This window comes from Macaca nemestrina, chromosome 10 (genome assembly GCF_043159975.1).
Source record: "Macaca nemestrina isolate mMacNem1 chromosome 10, mMacNem.hap1, whole genome shotgun sequence".
Taxonomy (NCBI): domain Eukaryota; kingdom Metazoa; phylum Chordata; class Mammalia; order Primates; family Cercopithecidae; genus Macaca; species Macaca nemestrina.
Window position 1 is genome coordinate 29,550,576 of NC_092134.1, and position 18,160 is coordinate 29,568,735.

The 18,160-nt window shown below is 43.7% G+C and overlaps 1 protein-coding gene across 5 annotated transcripts in view; it reads right to left on the reverse strand.

Moving 5' to 3' along the window:
• The window catches only part of LOC105497739 (stabilin 2), a 168,200-nt gene that overhangs the window by 69,859 nt on the left and 80,181 nt on the right, over positions 1-18,160 (reverse strand). For all 5 annotated transcript variants that reach the window (XR_011608912.1, XR_011608911.1, XR_011608910.1 and 2 more), the window contains exons 26-33: positions 13,051-13,146; positions 11,264-11,359; positions 8,218-8,265; positions 6,335-6,471; positions 5,772-5,886; positions 3,529-3,606; positions 758-856; positions 562-669 (exon numbers count right to left, since the gene is read on the reverse strand). Coding sequence is in view for 2 of the 5 variants with exons in the window: in XM_071071220.1 (XP_070927321.1) it covers positions 562-669; positions 758-856; positions 3,529-3,606; positions 5,772-5,886; positions 6,335-6,471; positions 8,218-8,265; positions 11,264-11,359; positions 13,051-13,146 (777 nt within the window). In the remaining 3 variants the exon portion in view is untranslated. The remainder of the gene's footprint in view (positions 1-561; positions 670-757; positions 857-3,528; positions 3,607-5,771; positions 5,887-6,334; positions 6,472-8,217; positions 8,266-11,263; positions 11,360-13,050; positions 13,147-18,160) is intronic.

The window sequence follows — 18,160 nt, forward strand, 5'->3', positions numbered from 1 at the left end:
ACACATGAGAGGACATGTTTGAAGCTGGATTTGCATAGCAAGCACACAGTTTTCACTTCCATGTTTATATTTAGGGGCTGATGATGTTAATAAGATGGGGGTGGTACTGAAAGCCCTGAGAAGCCGCCCCTCAGCCCAGTCTTGTCTCCCACCACTGCTCTGGATAAACCATGTGGTTTCTCCATGTGCTTTTATCACTCGGGCTAGAACCAGAGTGACGATTCTATAGATAGTTCCTAAACAGGCCAAGCACCTGTGGGCTTGGGCGGCCTTTGTTCATATTTACATACACACGGCAACACCACACCCTCAATGCACCACATCTGCATCCTTGTGTATACAGGCTCAAGTGTGCAATTCCAGGGGCATGAGTGTAGCATCCAGCAGCTCTGACCTGGGGGATGTTTGTGTATGAGACAGAGTCTCTGCATGAGTCTACATCAAGTATATGGCTATGGACAAGGATGAAGGAGTGAAATGGCACACAACTAATGAATTGCAAACATTGAGTGTTTGAATTTTCACAAAATAATTTTCCTAGTTACAGTTCTTGACACCTACTAGAGACAGGACTTTCTTCTCCCTGACGTAATTCGCGATGGCATCGTTGTTCGGAGCAAACACTGTGTAGGCATCGGCAGCCTCAATTGCATTCGCCAGATTATATTGCTGCGATGGAAAGAGACAAGAGCACGTAAGGGATTCCTGTTCTTGGGTAACCTAAGCATGGCAGTCAGGCAGAGAATGTGGTACTTGCAATGATGTAGCCCCGGAAGATGGAATAGTCAGGCATCTGTTCCAGCCGCATGAGCAGGTTTGGTAAGGAGCCAGTTAGACGTCTTTGTGGGACCAGCACCTGAAAAAAGAAACCCCAGAATCCTGTCAGCATGTTTTGGTGGACCTACTGCTTTTTGATACATATGAGAGGCTAATGCCATTAACCTCTTTAGGCAGTTAAATGGATTGACATTGACAACCTTTTGAAGATTACCCACAGAATAAAAATATTCCAGGATACAGCATGACAAGGCTGGAGGAGAGCTGGAGATGTTATTCATTCAATTTTATGCCTTACCCTTAAACCTCCTTGATTAGAGAAAAGTTCATCTTGCACAAAAGACTTTCAGCTTCTCCTAAGCAATTAATTCCAGCTTGCATTAATCTACCTTGTCAGAGAAGATCTGAGACCAAATTGAACTGAAGTGCAGCAAGTTGCAGCTAATATCTAATCCATTCTTCTTTGGTTGTTATTCTTGTGTTTATTCTTTAGGTTCTTCATTTATTCTCCCTGAAGTTCTCAAATCTACTGCAACCCAGTAGCCTGAATCTGGCTTGTAAAAATGTTTTGTTTGGCTTGTGCTGTGTAATAATAGGGCATTTTTACATACAAATTTAGATTGCTGACTTTAAAAAAAAAAAAACAAAACATCAGTCTGCATTTCTGCAGACACACAGCTGCAGAGAGTAGCAGCAGCCACTTTCATTATAGGCTCCACCACTCCCTAATGTCTTCTACTTGGGACATTCCCCTTACTCATTTTGTTATCCATCTGATCTATCCGGGCATTTGAGTTTGCAAGCTCTGCATAATTAACCTTCTGGCCATGATCATTGTTTTCACCTTTGCATTCTACCTAGAACTTTGTCAGATTGAAGAATTCAACACTGGAATGTTGTTCTACTCTAATCAGTCTTTTCCCAACATTTGCTTGCCTACTACAGGCCAGGCAGTGGGTACATAAGTGTGACTGACGCCTGGATTCTGCCCTAAATGAGCTCACAGCATATTACAGTAGAAAGTCCAATCCAGCCTGCCGCTTGTATTTAAAAATAAAATTTAATTGGAATAGACTATGCAAATTTGTTTACATATTGTCTAAGTCTGTCTTTGCACTACCACGGCAGAGCTGAACAGCTATGACAGAGACCATGTGACCTGCAAAGCCTAATAATTGCTATCTGGCTTTTTCCAGAAACATTGTACCAACCCCTGTGTTGGAGGAAGACAGATACATTTCTGTGTTGTTGGAGCTGAAGGGGGAGGAGGGGCTTAAGGTGATTAGATGGGATTTGGCAGATTCAAGAGCTATGAGGAGAAGGCCTGATAGAACTTGATGGTTCTATGTCTACGTCACATAACAACAGGCAATGATGAGGGCCACTGAAAATCAAGAAAGATACTCCTTTCCCTAGGAGTTTGCAACCCCAAACAGGGGTGCACAGCATGGGGAGTGAAATGGGCTGGGATTTAGCTATACCCTCCACTCTGGCCAGGCACCTTTATGCAGGGCACAACGGTGGCCCTGACAAAGATGCCCTCGATGCCAACTGACAGAGAAGGAGATCCTTAGGGAGCGCCTGTAGCCCAGAGGCTACGCAGATAACTGAATCAATTAACAGCCATCTTGTACTTTTTTTTTTTTAAGTAGAGACGGGGCTTCACCATGTTGGCCAGGATGGTCTCAATCTCTTGACCTCGTGATCTGCCCGCCTTGGCCTCTCAAAGTGCTGGGATTACAGGTGTGAGCCACCGTGCCCGGCCGACAAAAATTTTAATTAAAACACAATTTTTTTTTTTTTCTGATCTTCCACCTTACAAAAATTCCCAATGTATCCTAAATTCCAACTTGCAACTTTCATTTTAAATGAAGATCCTAATATGGTAACTGAAAGTTGCAGGGTAGCTTACAACCCCATTTATCAATATTCTTTTTTTCCTATGTCATACCTTTGTTTAACTGGGTAGAAGAAAATAAAAATGTCACCATGCTTTTTATATTCTTTTCCATTTTTTCCCTAGGGCCTTCCCTACCTCATCTTTTTAGGATGCAATAATACAAATAGGAGAGTGGAAAAGTGATACGTAATCACATGCCTCTCCTCCAGCTCTTGGTTACGTCCCATCTGGTTGCACAGACTTCACGGTGCCAGGGGGCTTAAGCTCAAGTGCCTTTTTTTTTGAGAAAGAGTCTCACTCTGTTGCCCAGGCTGGAGTGCAGTGGCTTGAACACAGCTCATTGCAGTCTTGACCTCCTGGGCTCAAGTGATCCTCCCACCTCAGCCTCCCTAGTAGCTGGGACCACACAGGTGCATGCCCCCCTTTTTTTTTTCTTTTAATGGTAGAGAGAGGATCTCATTTTGTTGCCCAGACAGGTCTTGAACTCCTGGGCTCAAGCAATCCTCCTATCTCAGTCTCCCAACATGCTAGGATTATAGGCATGAGCCACAGCACCTGGCCTCAAGTGTCTTTTGAGATGTTTCCATAAACAAGAAAGATAATATGTGTGACCACACTTGATAAAGGGCCCGTTGCAGAATACAGGTTGGGTAAATGGAAACTGAGTCTCATTGAATCAATAGAGTCTCTAAATGGTTTTAAAATAACAGTTATGAGGCACAGTACCAGTTACTTTCATATAAGGCTAAGGATTTTTCTATTTTCTAAAAAAAAAAAAAAATTGCTGTATAGGAAGATAAATAGCCAAGCGAAAAGAGATGCTGCATGCACAGGAGAATGGCATCTTGTACCTTGTTGATGATGTGGATCACTCCGTTTGTGGCTGCATTGTCCCCATCGACAATGGAGGCCCCCTCAATTGTGATATTCTGTAAATGCAAACCACAGTGGGAAGGTGAGTCTTTATAGAGCACACCCTGGGGTTGAGATGATCTCTGGGGTTTCTGCTTTTTGAGTAGCAGTGACCTTCATACTTTCAGGCCATGACCCACAGTAAGAAATACCTTTAACTCGTTGTCCCATAGGTCTCTTTCTGAGAGAGAGAGTACTTTCTCCTATGTGGGAGGTACTCTGATCATCTAGTCTATTCTACTCTATGCTATTTCATTTACAAAAGTGCCGTCTGAGGCTCATTAAAGTTACCCAGTGGTTTGACCCTAGACACAGAGTTGTGGGTTGAGCTGTGTCCTCCCTGCCCCCACAATCTGTATGCTGAAGTCCTAACCCCTAGTACCTCAGATGGTGACCTTATTTACAGACAGGGTCTTCACAGAGATGATCAAGTTAAAGTGAGGTCCTTAGGGTGGACCCTAATTCAATCTGACTGGTGTGCTCACAAGCAGCAGGAATTTGTACAGAGACAGCTACACTCAGAGACAGAGATGTGAACATGAAGATGCCATCTACAACCCAAGAAGAGAGGCCAAAGACAGCCCCTTCCCTCACAGCCTTAGAAGGAACCAATCCTGGATCTTGGACTTCTGGCCTCCAGAACTGTGAGAAAATAAATGTGAGTTGTTTAAGCCTCCCAGTCTGTGCTACTTTGTTATGGTAGAGTTGGCAAACTAATACAGATAGTAATTGACTTTCCTGATCAGAATCCAACTACTTTTGAAGACTATGAATTGCATAAGGAATGGGGCAAAGTAAAACACAACCCACCCACCAATCCAGCCAGCCACCAATCAACACCAACTGGGCTCTACTCTTTCTGGTTTCCTCCCCTCTTCTCCTCGGTTGAAATCCCTGCTGGGAATCCTGGTCTTGTCTCACCCTGAGCAACTCCCAAGTCACATCTGCAGAGGACCTGAAGAAAACCCTCCTGGCAGGAGATATTTATGTAGGACATAGGAATTTACTCATTACAAATGTGTCTTTAATGGTTAGCCCCTCTAGGTCAGGGGCCTTGATTGATTTACCTCTGAATCTGGAGGGCCTGGGATATGCCTGCCCAGATGGGTATTAATTAATGCTTGCTAAGAGAATCAATGATTTAAAACACCAATAAATTAGCATGACTGTAGGAATCACCTTACAATGCATTTGTATATCAAAACATCATATCGTACACTTCAAATATATACAATTTTAATTAAAAACCTGATGGAAAATAACTTCAATGTCACCAGAATTATAACATATTAAAAAGCCACAGACCACTGTTTTCTGCTTTCTAAAAGAAAATATCTGATGAGCCACATATATGTAGGTATTACTAGGCATAGATCTTTTTCACAGTGCTCACACTGATGAGTGGGAGGGTAGAAATGTTTTAGGGCGATAATTCTCAAACATCTTTAACTGTGGCCCATGGTTCATGGATGTAGCAGTTCTCACTTTGCAGTGGAATCTTCATTCTCATCTTGTGCAATTTACAGAAAGAGCTCTGAAACACCGCCTGTGCAGCAGGGCGGCCAGACTCCCTCACAGAATTCTGAATCTGAGTCTCTGACATACTGTAGAAAGTGCCACATGATACACTTCTCTGGGGCTCGGCTCTTCCTTGGGCACTGCCCTATCTCCAGCACCTAGATCTGTGCCTGGTACATAGTAGTAGATAATCAATAGTTGTTGATGGACTGACTCTAACTTAATATAAAATTTCATTTTTCTAATAAAGATTCAATTCTATGAAGATTGAGTATATACAGATTCAACTCTATAAAGATTCACTTTCATTTCTCTATATAGAGTCAATTGCTAATAACCAGGTCCTAATCAACTATACGTCAAAAGAAAAATTGTGGAATTGCACATCCTTTACCCTTTCTGGGTCAGTCTGTGGTCTGTTGTGAGACTTGTGGCCAATCAGTGGGCAGAAGGCCACATTTTAGAGGATCACTGCTATAGGGTAACGTGTGTGTGTATTGATATATGATGATAATTATTGCAGCTGGGTGATGCCCACACGAGGGATTCTGTTCTCTGTAGTTTTGTGCATGTTTGGAAGTTCCCATACCATGAAAATTTAAAAAGTACAATATAAACAAAGTTGTTATGTTTCAAGTAAACAGACAAATTCCAGAGCTCTTACCCCATCCACCTTTGCCAAGTGAAGGAAGTTGCCCTGCAAAGATGTTGCCAACATGTCAGAAGAAGACAGGGTCTGCAGATCTGCCACTCTGTATGTGCCTAGTAGTATATGGTATCTGAAACAACAGTCCACAAAGGCTATAATTCAATATAAATGCATGGGGCTGTATCATTGAGTAGTTAAGAGAATAGGCTCTGGAGTCAGATTGCCATAGTCCAAATTCAAGTTCCCCTGCAGTTATCAGCCTTGGCTTGAGTTGGTTACTTAAACAAGCTGTGCCTTGGTTTCCACATCTGTAAAGTGGCAATCATTACAATATCTATCATAGGGTTGTTGAGAGAATTAACTGGGTTATATGTAAAGCAGTAGAACAGTGCTTGGCAGAGTTGGCTGTCAGCAATTGTTGACTATTACTATCCTGGGGTGGGAGGAAAGGGGAATCCTAGAACATGTTCAGCTCCACAAATTTGAAGGACCATGTGGTTTGCCTACATTGAACTTCAAAGACATGTTTACACAAATGCCATTCAGATACAGTGTAAAATAAAATAAGTAACACCTACTTTATTAGGGCTGGAATATTGCTCTGTGACAACCAGAAGCTTTTCTCATCCTGGTCCATGTCCTTAGTAGCTTGTTGGGAAGGCACGAGGACAGTGAGGTTTGAGGTGGCTGACAGCGTGGGTTGTAGAGAAGCATTCTGAACCACAGAAGGAAAATAAAGTGACCTGCTTATGTTAGGGGACAAACAGGGCTGACTGAATTGCTTGGAAGAGATGACAATTTCCCATAAGAGACTGGAAGGGTCCTAGGGTCTCGTTTCCCAAATCCACCCCACCCACTGGCTGATGTCTCATTTTCCCTTGTGAGACTCATTTTTTTTAATTCAATGTATGAGTTCTTATCAAAGCAAATCTGCCCAATCAGGTCACACTTTCAGTCATTGTAAGTCCTTTACTCTTTAGTCTAAATGAAGAGCCAAGAAAAAGCCTTGCTAGGTTCTTGTGAGTATGTGTGTATATGTGTGCGTGCAGAGAACCTCGAGCATTTTTTTTTTTTTTTTTTTTTTTTTGGAGATGGAGTCTCTGTCTCCCAGGCTGTAGTGCAGTGGCATGATCTTGGCTCACTGCAACCTCCACCTTCCAGGTTCAAGCAATTCTCCTATCTCTGCCTCCTGAGTACCTGAAATTACAGGCACATGCCACCATGCCTGGCTAATTTTTATACTTTTAGTAGAGACGGGGTTTTACGATGTTGGCCAAGCTGGTCTCGAACTCCTAACCTCAGCTGATCCACCCGCCTCGGCCTCCCAAAGTGCTGGGATTACAGGCGTGAGCCACTGTGCCCAGCCACCTCGAGCATTCTTGGACGTCTTTGGAGTAAGGATGGTGGGGAGATTGCAGGAACGGTTTCAGCATGGGAGAAACTAGAGGGCTGAAATGAAACCTTACATAAATTTCATTCTTGCCTAGATAGTCAGTTTTTGGTAGAAGCAGTGGCATGTTTAACAACTGGATCTCTAGGAAAAAAAGAGAGGAAAAAAAAAAAGACCTGGCTTGTAGTATTTACTGATTTCTATGGTGTAAATACTCCCACACCAGGACTGATTTCAAGATACCAAAATAACTGCACAAAAAGTGGCGTTAGGAAGAATGTGCACAATCAGTTCTTGTGAGCTAGTGTGAACAGGGTCCAGCACACTACTGGGCCAGCTCATGCTTTGAGGTAAGACCAGGAATGACGAGTCTATGTGAAAGTCAGCATGCCCAAGAGAGCACGCTCGGTCTCTTCTCTCACCTATGCTGAGATGGGGGCGGGGTTCAGAGAGGTGCCATACGGAAGCAACAGGAAGCTGTTCTGGACTGGGTGCTGACCAGACATGGACCATTTGACATGTGTCTATTTGAAGGTGATAAACCATTTGTTGCAATGGCTGGCTGGGCTGGCCACCTTGGTCCATTCAGCCAAAGAGGACAGAGATTGAGACAATGGCGTAGCGTGGGGATTGGATTCTTTATTATTGTACTTCTCAGGGGTAAGGGAAAAGCTTTTCTTGGCATTTTGAGCTGAGAGTTAAGCACATGTGAAGTATGTCAGATTGCAGCTATAAATCCCAAATCTAACTTGGTGAAGTACAATGATGAATCATGTTAACTTACAAAAAAGATCCCTGTGATGAATGAAGCCCCCTTCTGCCCCCGCCACACTGATGCTCAGAGCAAACCTCTGATTAATCACATCAGAGTCTTCAGGGGTGGGACCTATGCAAGAATATTTTTAAAAAATGTGTTCCATGTGGTTCCATAGTGCAGCCAGGGTTGAGAAACACTGCTCAACACAATCGCCTACCCTCCTGACCAGCTGCATTTTCGGTTTTCTATTGTATGCATTCCAAGTTTCTAAAATATATACATTCCCAATCCTAAGTCCCAATAAATGTACTCACATTTATCCACTGGTTAAATATAGCTGCTTCGGAGAGAAACGACAATTCCTTATTCATATCGTGCAAGCGAGGGAGGGAGAGATGGGAGAGAACAGAGAAAGAACAATGAGAAGTGCAATCACAGTGTATTTCTGGGTCACCTGTGCTCAGGCTTCCTGGGGCTGGGCTTGTTTTCCTGGCCTGCCTCCCTGATGCTGACATGAATGGGTGCTCCAGCTAGCTGCATTTCCATGTTGACAGAGTCACACATTTCTTTCACACCAAGGTGGCTTGATTATTCTCTATAGAAGTAATTCCAAGAACTTTGAATGAGGCAACAACTCAAGCTTCTTCGAAATCAGAATTTAGGCTGTAAGAACATGGCTACGTAGACCCTAAGAGGAGGTCACAGAGCTCAGCAAATAGCCCCTAGAGCTATTTGTTTCAGAGCCATTGTTGAGTAGTGGCTCAGAACAATGGAAGCAAACCATGTGGGTTTTCACGTTGGTTCTGCCATTTCCTAGCTCCTTAGCCAGTTACCTAAAGGACCTCAATTTTCTCATCTGTAAAATGGGAATAATAAAAGCTCCAACTCACAGTTTGATATGAGAAATAGGAGTTGTTTTTAAAGTGATTAGAGCCTGGCATGCAGTAATTTCAGTAAGTTTTAGCCCCTATTATCTTTAATTTAACCATATGGCTCTCTCTATATATAGAGCCACTGCAATTGGAACTGGGGTAGGGTGAAGGGAGGCCATAAGATATGAAAGGGGATGTAAGATATTGAAGGGAAAAGATGGCCCTGCTCCTCTACAACTTAGAGTTGTTTGGGGAAAGTTCAGCCTTGAAAAGATAGCCAACATTGCTGGCAGAGCAGTGACATTTGAAGGTGTTAGAGTTTTTTTAAAAAAATGTCTGTAAACACAGAGTTATTAAAAAAGACTGGGTTTACTTCTTGGATCTGCCATTTACTGGCTGTGTGATCTTGGGCAAGTCACTTAACCTTTGAGAACTCAAGTGCTTTATCTGAAAACGAATATGATGAAGTCTTCTTCCAGGAATTGTGAAAATTAAGTGCATTAATTTATGTGAAAATATTTTTTAAACTATTAACCACCACAAAATGTCAATATCATGTTCCTATGCAAATTTACATGAAGACAGTAAGTCTCAGTGCTGACTCAATTCCATCTAGTGGTTGAGGTTATTAAGTTAATAAGCACATGTTAAAAAGTAAGAAAGTGAATAAACACAAGAGCAGAGATGCCTGAGTAATCCCTTAGAGGGGACATTTTAAGGGAGAGGAGGGCTGAGGTGCACCTGATCTGCTGGTGGGAAGGCCAGAGTTGGGGAGGAGAGAAACGTGGCAGGCCTGGAGCTGGGGAGGCGGCGACTAAACTGGAGGGGAAAGCTGTTTAGAAGAAAAACAAGTGGGCTGGGCATGGCGGCTCAGGCCTCTCATTCCAGCACTTTCAGAGACCGAGGTATGTGAATCACATGGCGAGACCCTGTCTCTATAAAAAATACAAAAATGAGCTGAATGTGGTGACGCATTCTTGTAGTCCCAGCTACTTGGGAGGCTGAGACAGGAGGATCACCTGAACCTGGGGAGGTCAAGGCTGCAGTGAACCATGATCAAGCCACTGTACTCCAGCCTGGGCAACACAGTGAGATCTTGTCTCAAGAAAAGAAACCAAAAGCAAGAGTGAAGTCTGTGTGGAGACGCCTGGAGAGCCAAGCTGCGGACTTAATTTTGCTTTTTGTGGGAGGAGAGGGACATCGTGAAAGCAGGATTTTAGAGTTTTAGGAAACAGAGTCTGTGGCCAGTGCAGAGAAAATGTTGTGATTTAACGTGCCATGGTCTGGGTATCAGGAGACAGCTCCTTGGCCTGACTCGGTGAGTAGAAGGCACAGTCGACAGTGAGAGGGGAAGGGTGGCAAGTGCCTCCCAAGGGCAAGGTTCTTAGGGTGAGACTCTTAGTGCAGGCTGCGGGTCCTGGGAATTGTTAGGCTTGTGATTTCGGCAGAGAGGAGGGGCAGGAACTCAACTGCAGGGAGTTGCATAAAAAGTAAGTGATGAGGAAATTTGTTAATTGACTTTATTTCTCATTTTGACAAACATTTATAAGCAATGGGACTGATATAGGAAACAAGACAAAGATCATCTCTCAAGAGTTTATGGTTATAGAGGGACAAATATCACAAGTTCTCACTCATATGCAAGAGCTAAAAGCTTGGCTCTCATGAAGACAGAGAGTGGATTGGTGGCTACCAGAAACCAGGAAGGGAAGGGGGAAGGAGGGGATGAAAGGAAAATAAAGAATATGAATGTATTTACTACCGCTGAACTATATACATAAAAATGGTAAAGATAGTAAATTATATACGTATATTTTACCTCAACAAATTAAAAAAAAGTTCATGGTCAAAATAGAAAAATGTAGGAGCAATGCTGATTTAGTGTGGCTCATGCTGTACAGATAGAATGTTCTACACTGGTGGTTAAATATTCGTGCTCTGCACTTGACAGCTATCAGAGCTATCACCTGGATTCCTCGCTCTGGAGCTGAAGGGTGTTGGGCAAGTTTTGCTAAGCCTCTCAGTTTACCTGCCTGTAAAATGGGCATAATAGTAGCAGAAGGTTGTTGTGAGATTTAAATGAGGTGCTGCTGCATGGTAAGGACTGAGCAAGATGCTTGACATACAGAAGTGTGTACACACACACACACACGGCAGGGGTAAGCAAAGGTTAGCCCAGACAGGAGAGCCCAGTGAACACAGCAGAGGCCAGTTAGTTGCTCCTTTGGGAAGTCTGACAATGGAAACAGAGTATCAAGAAAGAGAAATAAGGACTGCTTGCTACACAGAAGCTGCCAATTAGAAGCCAGCTGCCTTCAGCCTGTAGAAAACATGTGACCCAGAGAGCACATATGTCCTTTGCGAGAAACAGCTTGCTTCATGTAAAATCTCCTGCAGCAAAAGATATGTCAATAGATCACTTTAAAAACACCTTAGCTACGAGGTTTAAGGATTGTCTTTATCATTGAGTTCATCATAGATGACTTACCACTGCTGCGTTTCCATAGCACAGAAAGCCATCTCCTTCATAGCCCTCTTGACAAACACAGCTCCAGACACCAGAAGAAGTAGACTGACAGTTTGCCTGAGAAAACCAAGATGAAAGAAATGGTTACCCCAACAAAAACGTTAGACCTGAGTTACATCTATGAGACAACAGGCTCCCTCTAAGGTCAGAACTGCAAATTTGGGGCTGAAAGATGGTAGAAGTAACCCATGGACCCTTTAGTGTTGCAATGAAAGTCTCCTGTCTGCATGTTTGATGCAGCTATTAATTACAATTAAATTATTTATTCTCATCCCTGCCAGATTTAGCAAATAAAAAAATACAGGATGCACAGTTAAATGAGAGTTTCAAACAAACGATAAGTTTGAATATATGTTTGTCCCATGCAATATTTGGTGCATACTTGTGCTGAAAGATTTTTCAACACATACTTGTGTATCTGAAATTCACAGTCAACTGGGTATCCTGCATTTTATCTGGCAACCCTATATTGGTTCTTCCAAGTTTTGGAATGGAATGAAACTTGCAATAGCTACTCACATCTGGAATGTCAGGGCTTGGTTGGGCTTTAAATCAAGCAGGAGTGTTAGAGTTCCTTCAGCTTTGCAAAATGCTCATGAGATTCTTGGGTAACAGACACCTTGGGGGCATCTCCCTCCTTATTTTTCTTCCAGCAGAACTAGTCCCCCATGCCCTACCCTGCACACATACTAGGGGTGGGCCCTGGCAGCTACGTTCATAACAATCCCACTTCTTGGCCACAGTTGACTGACTCATATGTGGATACCTGGGCCCAGTTGGGCCAGTTAGATCCTCCCCTATTATTTTGAATTGGGACATGGGGTGCTGATAAATTAGAGGGCATCATTGATGGTGGGGACACCATTTACCTCAAGATGTACACAGAAGTACAAGTTCGGGAAGAGAGAGGCAGAGAGAAAGAAAATGCACAGAGGGAAGTCAAATGAGAGGCCACATCGTCTCAGAGGATTGGGGAAAGAAACTGCTTAGATTCTGGTGATCCTGCTCTCTTCATATGTCCTGGTTCTGGGCTCTTGGGAAGCCTAGCCATACTTCCTGCCTCTGGATTCCCAGAGCTACCCTGGGGGTCCTCCCAAAAAATTTATTTTCTGCATGGACTCTGTTACTTGGAACTCCAAACACTGATTAAGGCATCAGACTTCATTGGTTCCTGTGCTCGGTGCTTAGTGATGTTCTTTTGAAAGCATAACCACCCCCAGCCCTAATACCTTTGCCTGATCTTTCAAAGTTGAAGAACAAGGCACTGTGTACCCTTGAATGGGCATTTTCACCGATAACTTAAGTAAAACTCTGTTGTGACATTCGAAATTGAAGTCCGGTTACCTCTTAAAGTATCCTTTAAACTGTTGGTTTAGAGGTGCCAGGTTTAGCAAATAAAAATACTGAATGACTCGTTAAATTTCAATTTTAGGTGAAAAATGAATAATTTTAGTATAAGTTTATCCCATGCCGTATTTGGGATTTACTTGAGTTTAAAGATTATTTGTTACTTACTTCAAATTTAAATTTAACCATAACTTCTGTATTTTACCTGGAAGTCATATGCTGGTTCTTCCAAGCTTTGGAATGAAGTAGAAGTTGCAATAACTACTCACATTCTGCTTAGAGATTCCCTTTTGGGGGTAAGAGATTTTGTTCATTACTAGGCCAGACAGGAAATAATCTTTCTTTCTCAAGCATTTTTTTTTTTTTTTTTTTTTAAGGAAAACCAAGGTTAAATAACTCACCAACGGATGACATTTCCTGATCTGTTCCAAGCATGAAGTTACTGGTTCACAGTCAATCCCATTTCCTCGAAATCCTTTCTTGCACTCGCACTCATTCTATAATTTTAAGAACAGAGTCAAGGGGATTATTATTATTATTTGAGACAGAGTCTCGCTCTGCGGCCCAGGCTGGAGTGCAGTGGCGCCATCCGGGCTCACTGCAAGCTCCGCCTCCCGGGTTTACACCATTCTCCTGCCTCAGCCTCCCGAGTAGCTGGGACTACAGGCGCCCGCCACCTCGCCCGGCTGATTTTTTGTATTTTTAGTAGAGACGGGGTTTCACCCTGTTAGCCAGGATGGTCTCCATCTCCTGACCTTGTAATCCACCTGCCTTGGCCTCCCAAAGTGCTGGGATTACAGGCCTGAGCCACCGCGCCCGGCCTTAAGGGGATTATTGAAAGCAAGTGCCTTCCATGTGTTGCCCTCACACAGCACTGAGAAACGTCCTATGGAAACTGAAGCTGTTTGGCTCTCCCAGAGAACAGCATTAATGTCTTTTGCTTGATATACTTCAAATTCTAGAGCTACTAATCTCCATATTCTACATTACATTTTCCAATATGATAGTTTCTTGGTACTCTCTTCCTGAATTTATTTATTTTTGAGATGGAATCCCACTGTTGCCCAGGCTGGAGTGTAGTGGCATGATCTTGGCTCACTGTAACCTCTGCCTCCTGGGTTCAAACGATTCTCCTGCCTCAGCCTCCTGAGTAGCTGGGATTACAGGTGTACGCCACCATGCCTGGCTAAGTTTTGTATTTTTAGTACAGACAGGGTTTCACCATGTTGGTCAGGCTGGTCTCAAATTCCTGACCTCATGATCTGCCTGCCTCGGCCTCCCAAAGTGCTGGGATTACAGGCGTGAGCCACCGCGCCCAGCCTCTTCCTGAATTCTTTTCTCCAGAGGGGCCTATGGAGATCGTCTGAGAGAGAACTTGGGCCCTACAGAGCATCATGTTGGATGGCCTTTCTACCTAATGAGAAAGGTCAAGCAAGCTATGGGGTATCCACTTGGTGGAGTTGCATACATGAGGCCATTGCTAGCTTGTAAGGCACTTTGTTCAATTTAGAAACATTTGGCTCCAGCACGGTTTATCTTTTTAAAGCAGCATTCCTGGTAATTAAGGTTTGTGCCTATCTGGAAAGTCTAAGAGTTTCCAAGCCAACTAGTCCCAGCTGAGGGCAATCCTTGACATAAGAGAAGTCCTGATCCTCCCCCAGCCTGATTTCTGTAATTGTGCACAAGGGCTGATGGGAGTGTCAGGAAAGAGGATGGATGTGGACACACTCAATCTGAGTCAATGAAAGAGAATGAATCCTGGGTTTTTGGTCCATTCTGTTTCTTATAGAACACCACAAAGAGAACCCCCCTCCTTTCCCATCTTCCCATCAGGATGTTTTTCAAGTTTGTCTGCAGAAAGGAAGACAGAGCAGAGAGGAGACAGATATTATAATAGGTTGAACTGTGTCCTCTTATTCCCAGATTCATTTGTTGAAGTCCTGACCTCCAGTACCTCAGAATATGACCTTATTTGGAAATAGGGTTGTTGTGATATAATTAGTTAAGATGAGGTCATACTGGAGTAGGGTGCCATGGAGTAGGGTGGGCCCTGAATCCAGTAAGACCAGTATCCTTATACTAAAAAAAAGGGGGCTTTGGGAGGCTGAGGCGAGTGGATCATGAGGTGAAGATATCAAGACCACCCTGGCCAACGCGGTGAAACCCTGTCTCTACTAAAAATACAAAAATCAGCTGGGCGTGGCAATGCGCACCTGTAGTCCCAGCTACCTGGGAGGCTGAGGCAGGAGAATTGCTGAACCCGGGAGGTGGAGGTTGTAGTGAGCCGAGATCCTACCACTGCACCCCAGCCTGGGTGACAGAGCGAGACTCTGTCTCAAAATAAATAAATAAATAAAATAAAATAAAAGTTGGGGGTGGTGGAATTTGGAGACAGAAAGACACACAGGGAGAACAGCATCTGAACACGAAGGTAGAGAACAGGGTGATGTGTCCACAAGCCAAGCAACACCAAGGATTTTCAGCAAAGCACCTGAAATTAGGAGAGAGGAATGGAACAGCTTCTCCTTCACATCTGTCAGATGGGACCAACCCTGAGGACACCTTGATCTCAGACCTCCAGCCTCTACAGCTGTGAAACAACACATTTTTGTTGTTCTATGCCACCCAGTTTGTGGCACTTTGTATGGCAGCCCCAGAAAGCTAATACAGACACCAAGGCATTTTGTTCCCTTTTCTCAAGTGCAATCTGCCAACTCAAGTGCGTCAAAAATGAATGCAATCATTTACTGAGTGCTTGGCAAGACATAAGACTGCAGTGAGCTTTTTCACAGTTAAGACTCCTGCAGCCACATTTTAAGCTAATTTTCTCCAGACCCATGAGCAGGTTCTGCTGTCAGAGAAATCAGAAGGATAAATAGGAAAGCAGCCCTCAAATGCTGTGGAACAACCGGACCATGGGACTTACCCTATGTGACTTTTACAACATTTATCACTCTGGCGTTATACATAGGTTTGTCTGTCGCCTCGCACAAGATCTCATTTCTTCAAGTCTGGCTGAGGGCCCTGGCCACGGTAATCTCTTATCCTCACTACTGAGCTTAGTAGCTGAGTGGGTGTAAGCACTTGAGAAGTGTTGGATGAACGAGCAAATGAATAGATATGGGAACATCTGTTTTATTTTGTCTGGCCAGCATCTGTTCTCTCTCTTCCTGGAAACTGCACACCATTTGGCTCTGAGGACACTATCACTCCCCCTCTCCCAGTCCACATGATAAAATGTGGCTGGTTCCTCCACCCCAGGGTGGGGTGCAGGGCCTTGGCCTGTGCTTATCACTGCATCTTCCACCCCGGGCCTCCCCTGGCCAGATTTCTGTAATTGGGCGCAAGGGCTGATGCGAGTGGTAGGAAATGAGGATGGGTGTGGATGCACTCCATCTGAGTCAATGAAAGAATGAATCCTGGGTTTTTGGAGGAAGTTACCAGAAAACGTACTCCATTCTGCTTAACTAAGTATTCCGATGGTATAAGCTGGAGTGGCTGGAGGTCATCCCTCACCCCAGGAACGTGGGAAGAAGCTGAGCCAAGAAATAGACCCTTTTGCTGCCTTCTGAGCCCTGAATCATGTTGTGCCTGCAGCCAGATCCATATGTGGACTTTAGAGTCACGTGGGCCAAAACATTCCCTTTTTAAACCAGCTTTTTCTTCTTAAGAATTGAAGTAAATATATGTATGAGAAAATGTATCATTTTAACCATTTAAAAATGTATAGTTAAGTATTTTCACATTTGTATACTTGTATGCTAAATATATTCACATTTGTGTACAACCATCATCACCATCCTTCTCCAAACCTGTTTTCATCTTCCCAAACTGAAAGTCCATACCCGTTACACAATAACTCCTCATTCCTCTTCCCACTCTAGCTCCTGGCAGCCACTATTCTACTTTCTGTCTCTATGAATCTGACTACTCTAGGAACCTCAGAGCAGTGGAAGCACATAGTATTTGTCCTTCTGTCTCTGGCTTATTTCACTTAGCAACACATCTTCAAGGTTCACCCATGTTGCAGCATGTGTCAGCATTTTCTTCCTTTTTAAGGCTGATTGCTCTTCCATTGTATACATATACCACGTTTTGATTATCCATTAATCTGGCAATGGCCATTGGGTTGTGTTCATCTTTTGACTACTGTGAATAATGCTGCTGTGAATACGGGTGCTCAAATATCTGCTTGAGTCCCTGCGTTCGATTCTTTTGGGTATATACCCAGAAGTGGAATTGCTGGAGCATATGGTCATTCTATTTTTAATTTTTTGGGGGAATTGCTGTGCTATTTTCCATGACAGCTGTAGCATTTTACATTTCCACAAGTAGTGCACAATTGAGTTTTCTGTTATAACCGAAAGATTTCTCCCTGACACAGATTTTCTATCTCTGTCCCATTGCCAACTGTCACTCCCTGAGAAGCACCTTCTGTGGTCTATTGAAATAATTAACCCCAGCTGTAAATAGACAAACGTCAATGTCGAGGATTTGCCTGGGTGTAGTACTTCCATCTCCCACCAGTTTTCAAGAGTGGGAGGTGGGCTAGGGTGAGATCATGCCATGCTCTTAGCCAAGCAGTTCAATTTTTTAACCCTTGCTCCTAAACATGTTGACCACCTTTTTTTTTTTTTCTTTTTTTTTTTTTATAGAGTTTTGCTCTTGTTGCACAGGCTGGAGTGCAATGGTGCAATCTCAGTTCACTGCAACCTCCGCCTCCCAGGTTCAAGCGATTCTCCTGCCTCAGCCTCCCAAGTAGCTGGGATTATAGGCACGCGTCATGATGCCCGGCTAATTTTGTATTTTAGTAGAGGTGGGGTTTCTCCATGTTGGTCAGGCTGGTCTCGAACTCCTGACCTCAGGTGATCCACCTGCCTTGGCCTCCCAAAGTGCTGGGATTACAGGTGTAAGTCACAGTGCCTGGCCGATGTTGACCACCTTTTAACCCCCTGTGGGGGTCTCTTTGGAAAGAGTTCTGTACAGATCACTAATTTTGGTAGTTAGGAGCTCCCAGAGGATCTCCAACACTCTGACTGTCTCTGCACAAGTGTCCAGCCCTGCACTGGCCCACAGGAACGATGTTCCATCACTCATTTCTAGCAGAATGGAGAAGTGAGTGGGAATGATGCCTAAAGTCACAGAGCGAAGCCCTAAAAACTTCCTTCTTGGGTGTTTTTAAATAGGGCAGATCTCCATTTGTCTGGGTAAATTCCCCCATGAAGGAAAGGGAAGGTAGGAGGTGGGCTTTACTATTTCATCAAGTTCCACTCAAGCTCCGTGTTTCTCTGAAACACGTGCACAGAAATGAGAGGTCCGAGAACCAAAAGGCTTGGGGTCAAGTGGGAGATATCATGGTGAGCAAGGTTAGGCTTTCCTCAGGCAGAGCCCTCATCATGGGAAGAAATACATTTCTCAAAGAGCAGAAAATAATTTGTAGGTCTTTAAAAAAGTTCAGCCTAAAACATAAAAGTGAGAAACTGTATCAAGATTCAAAAGATAAGGGGGTTG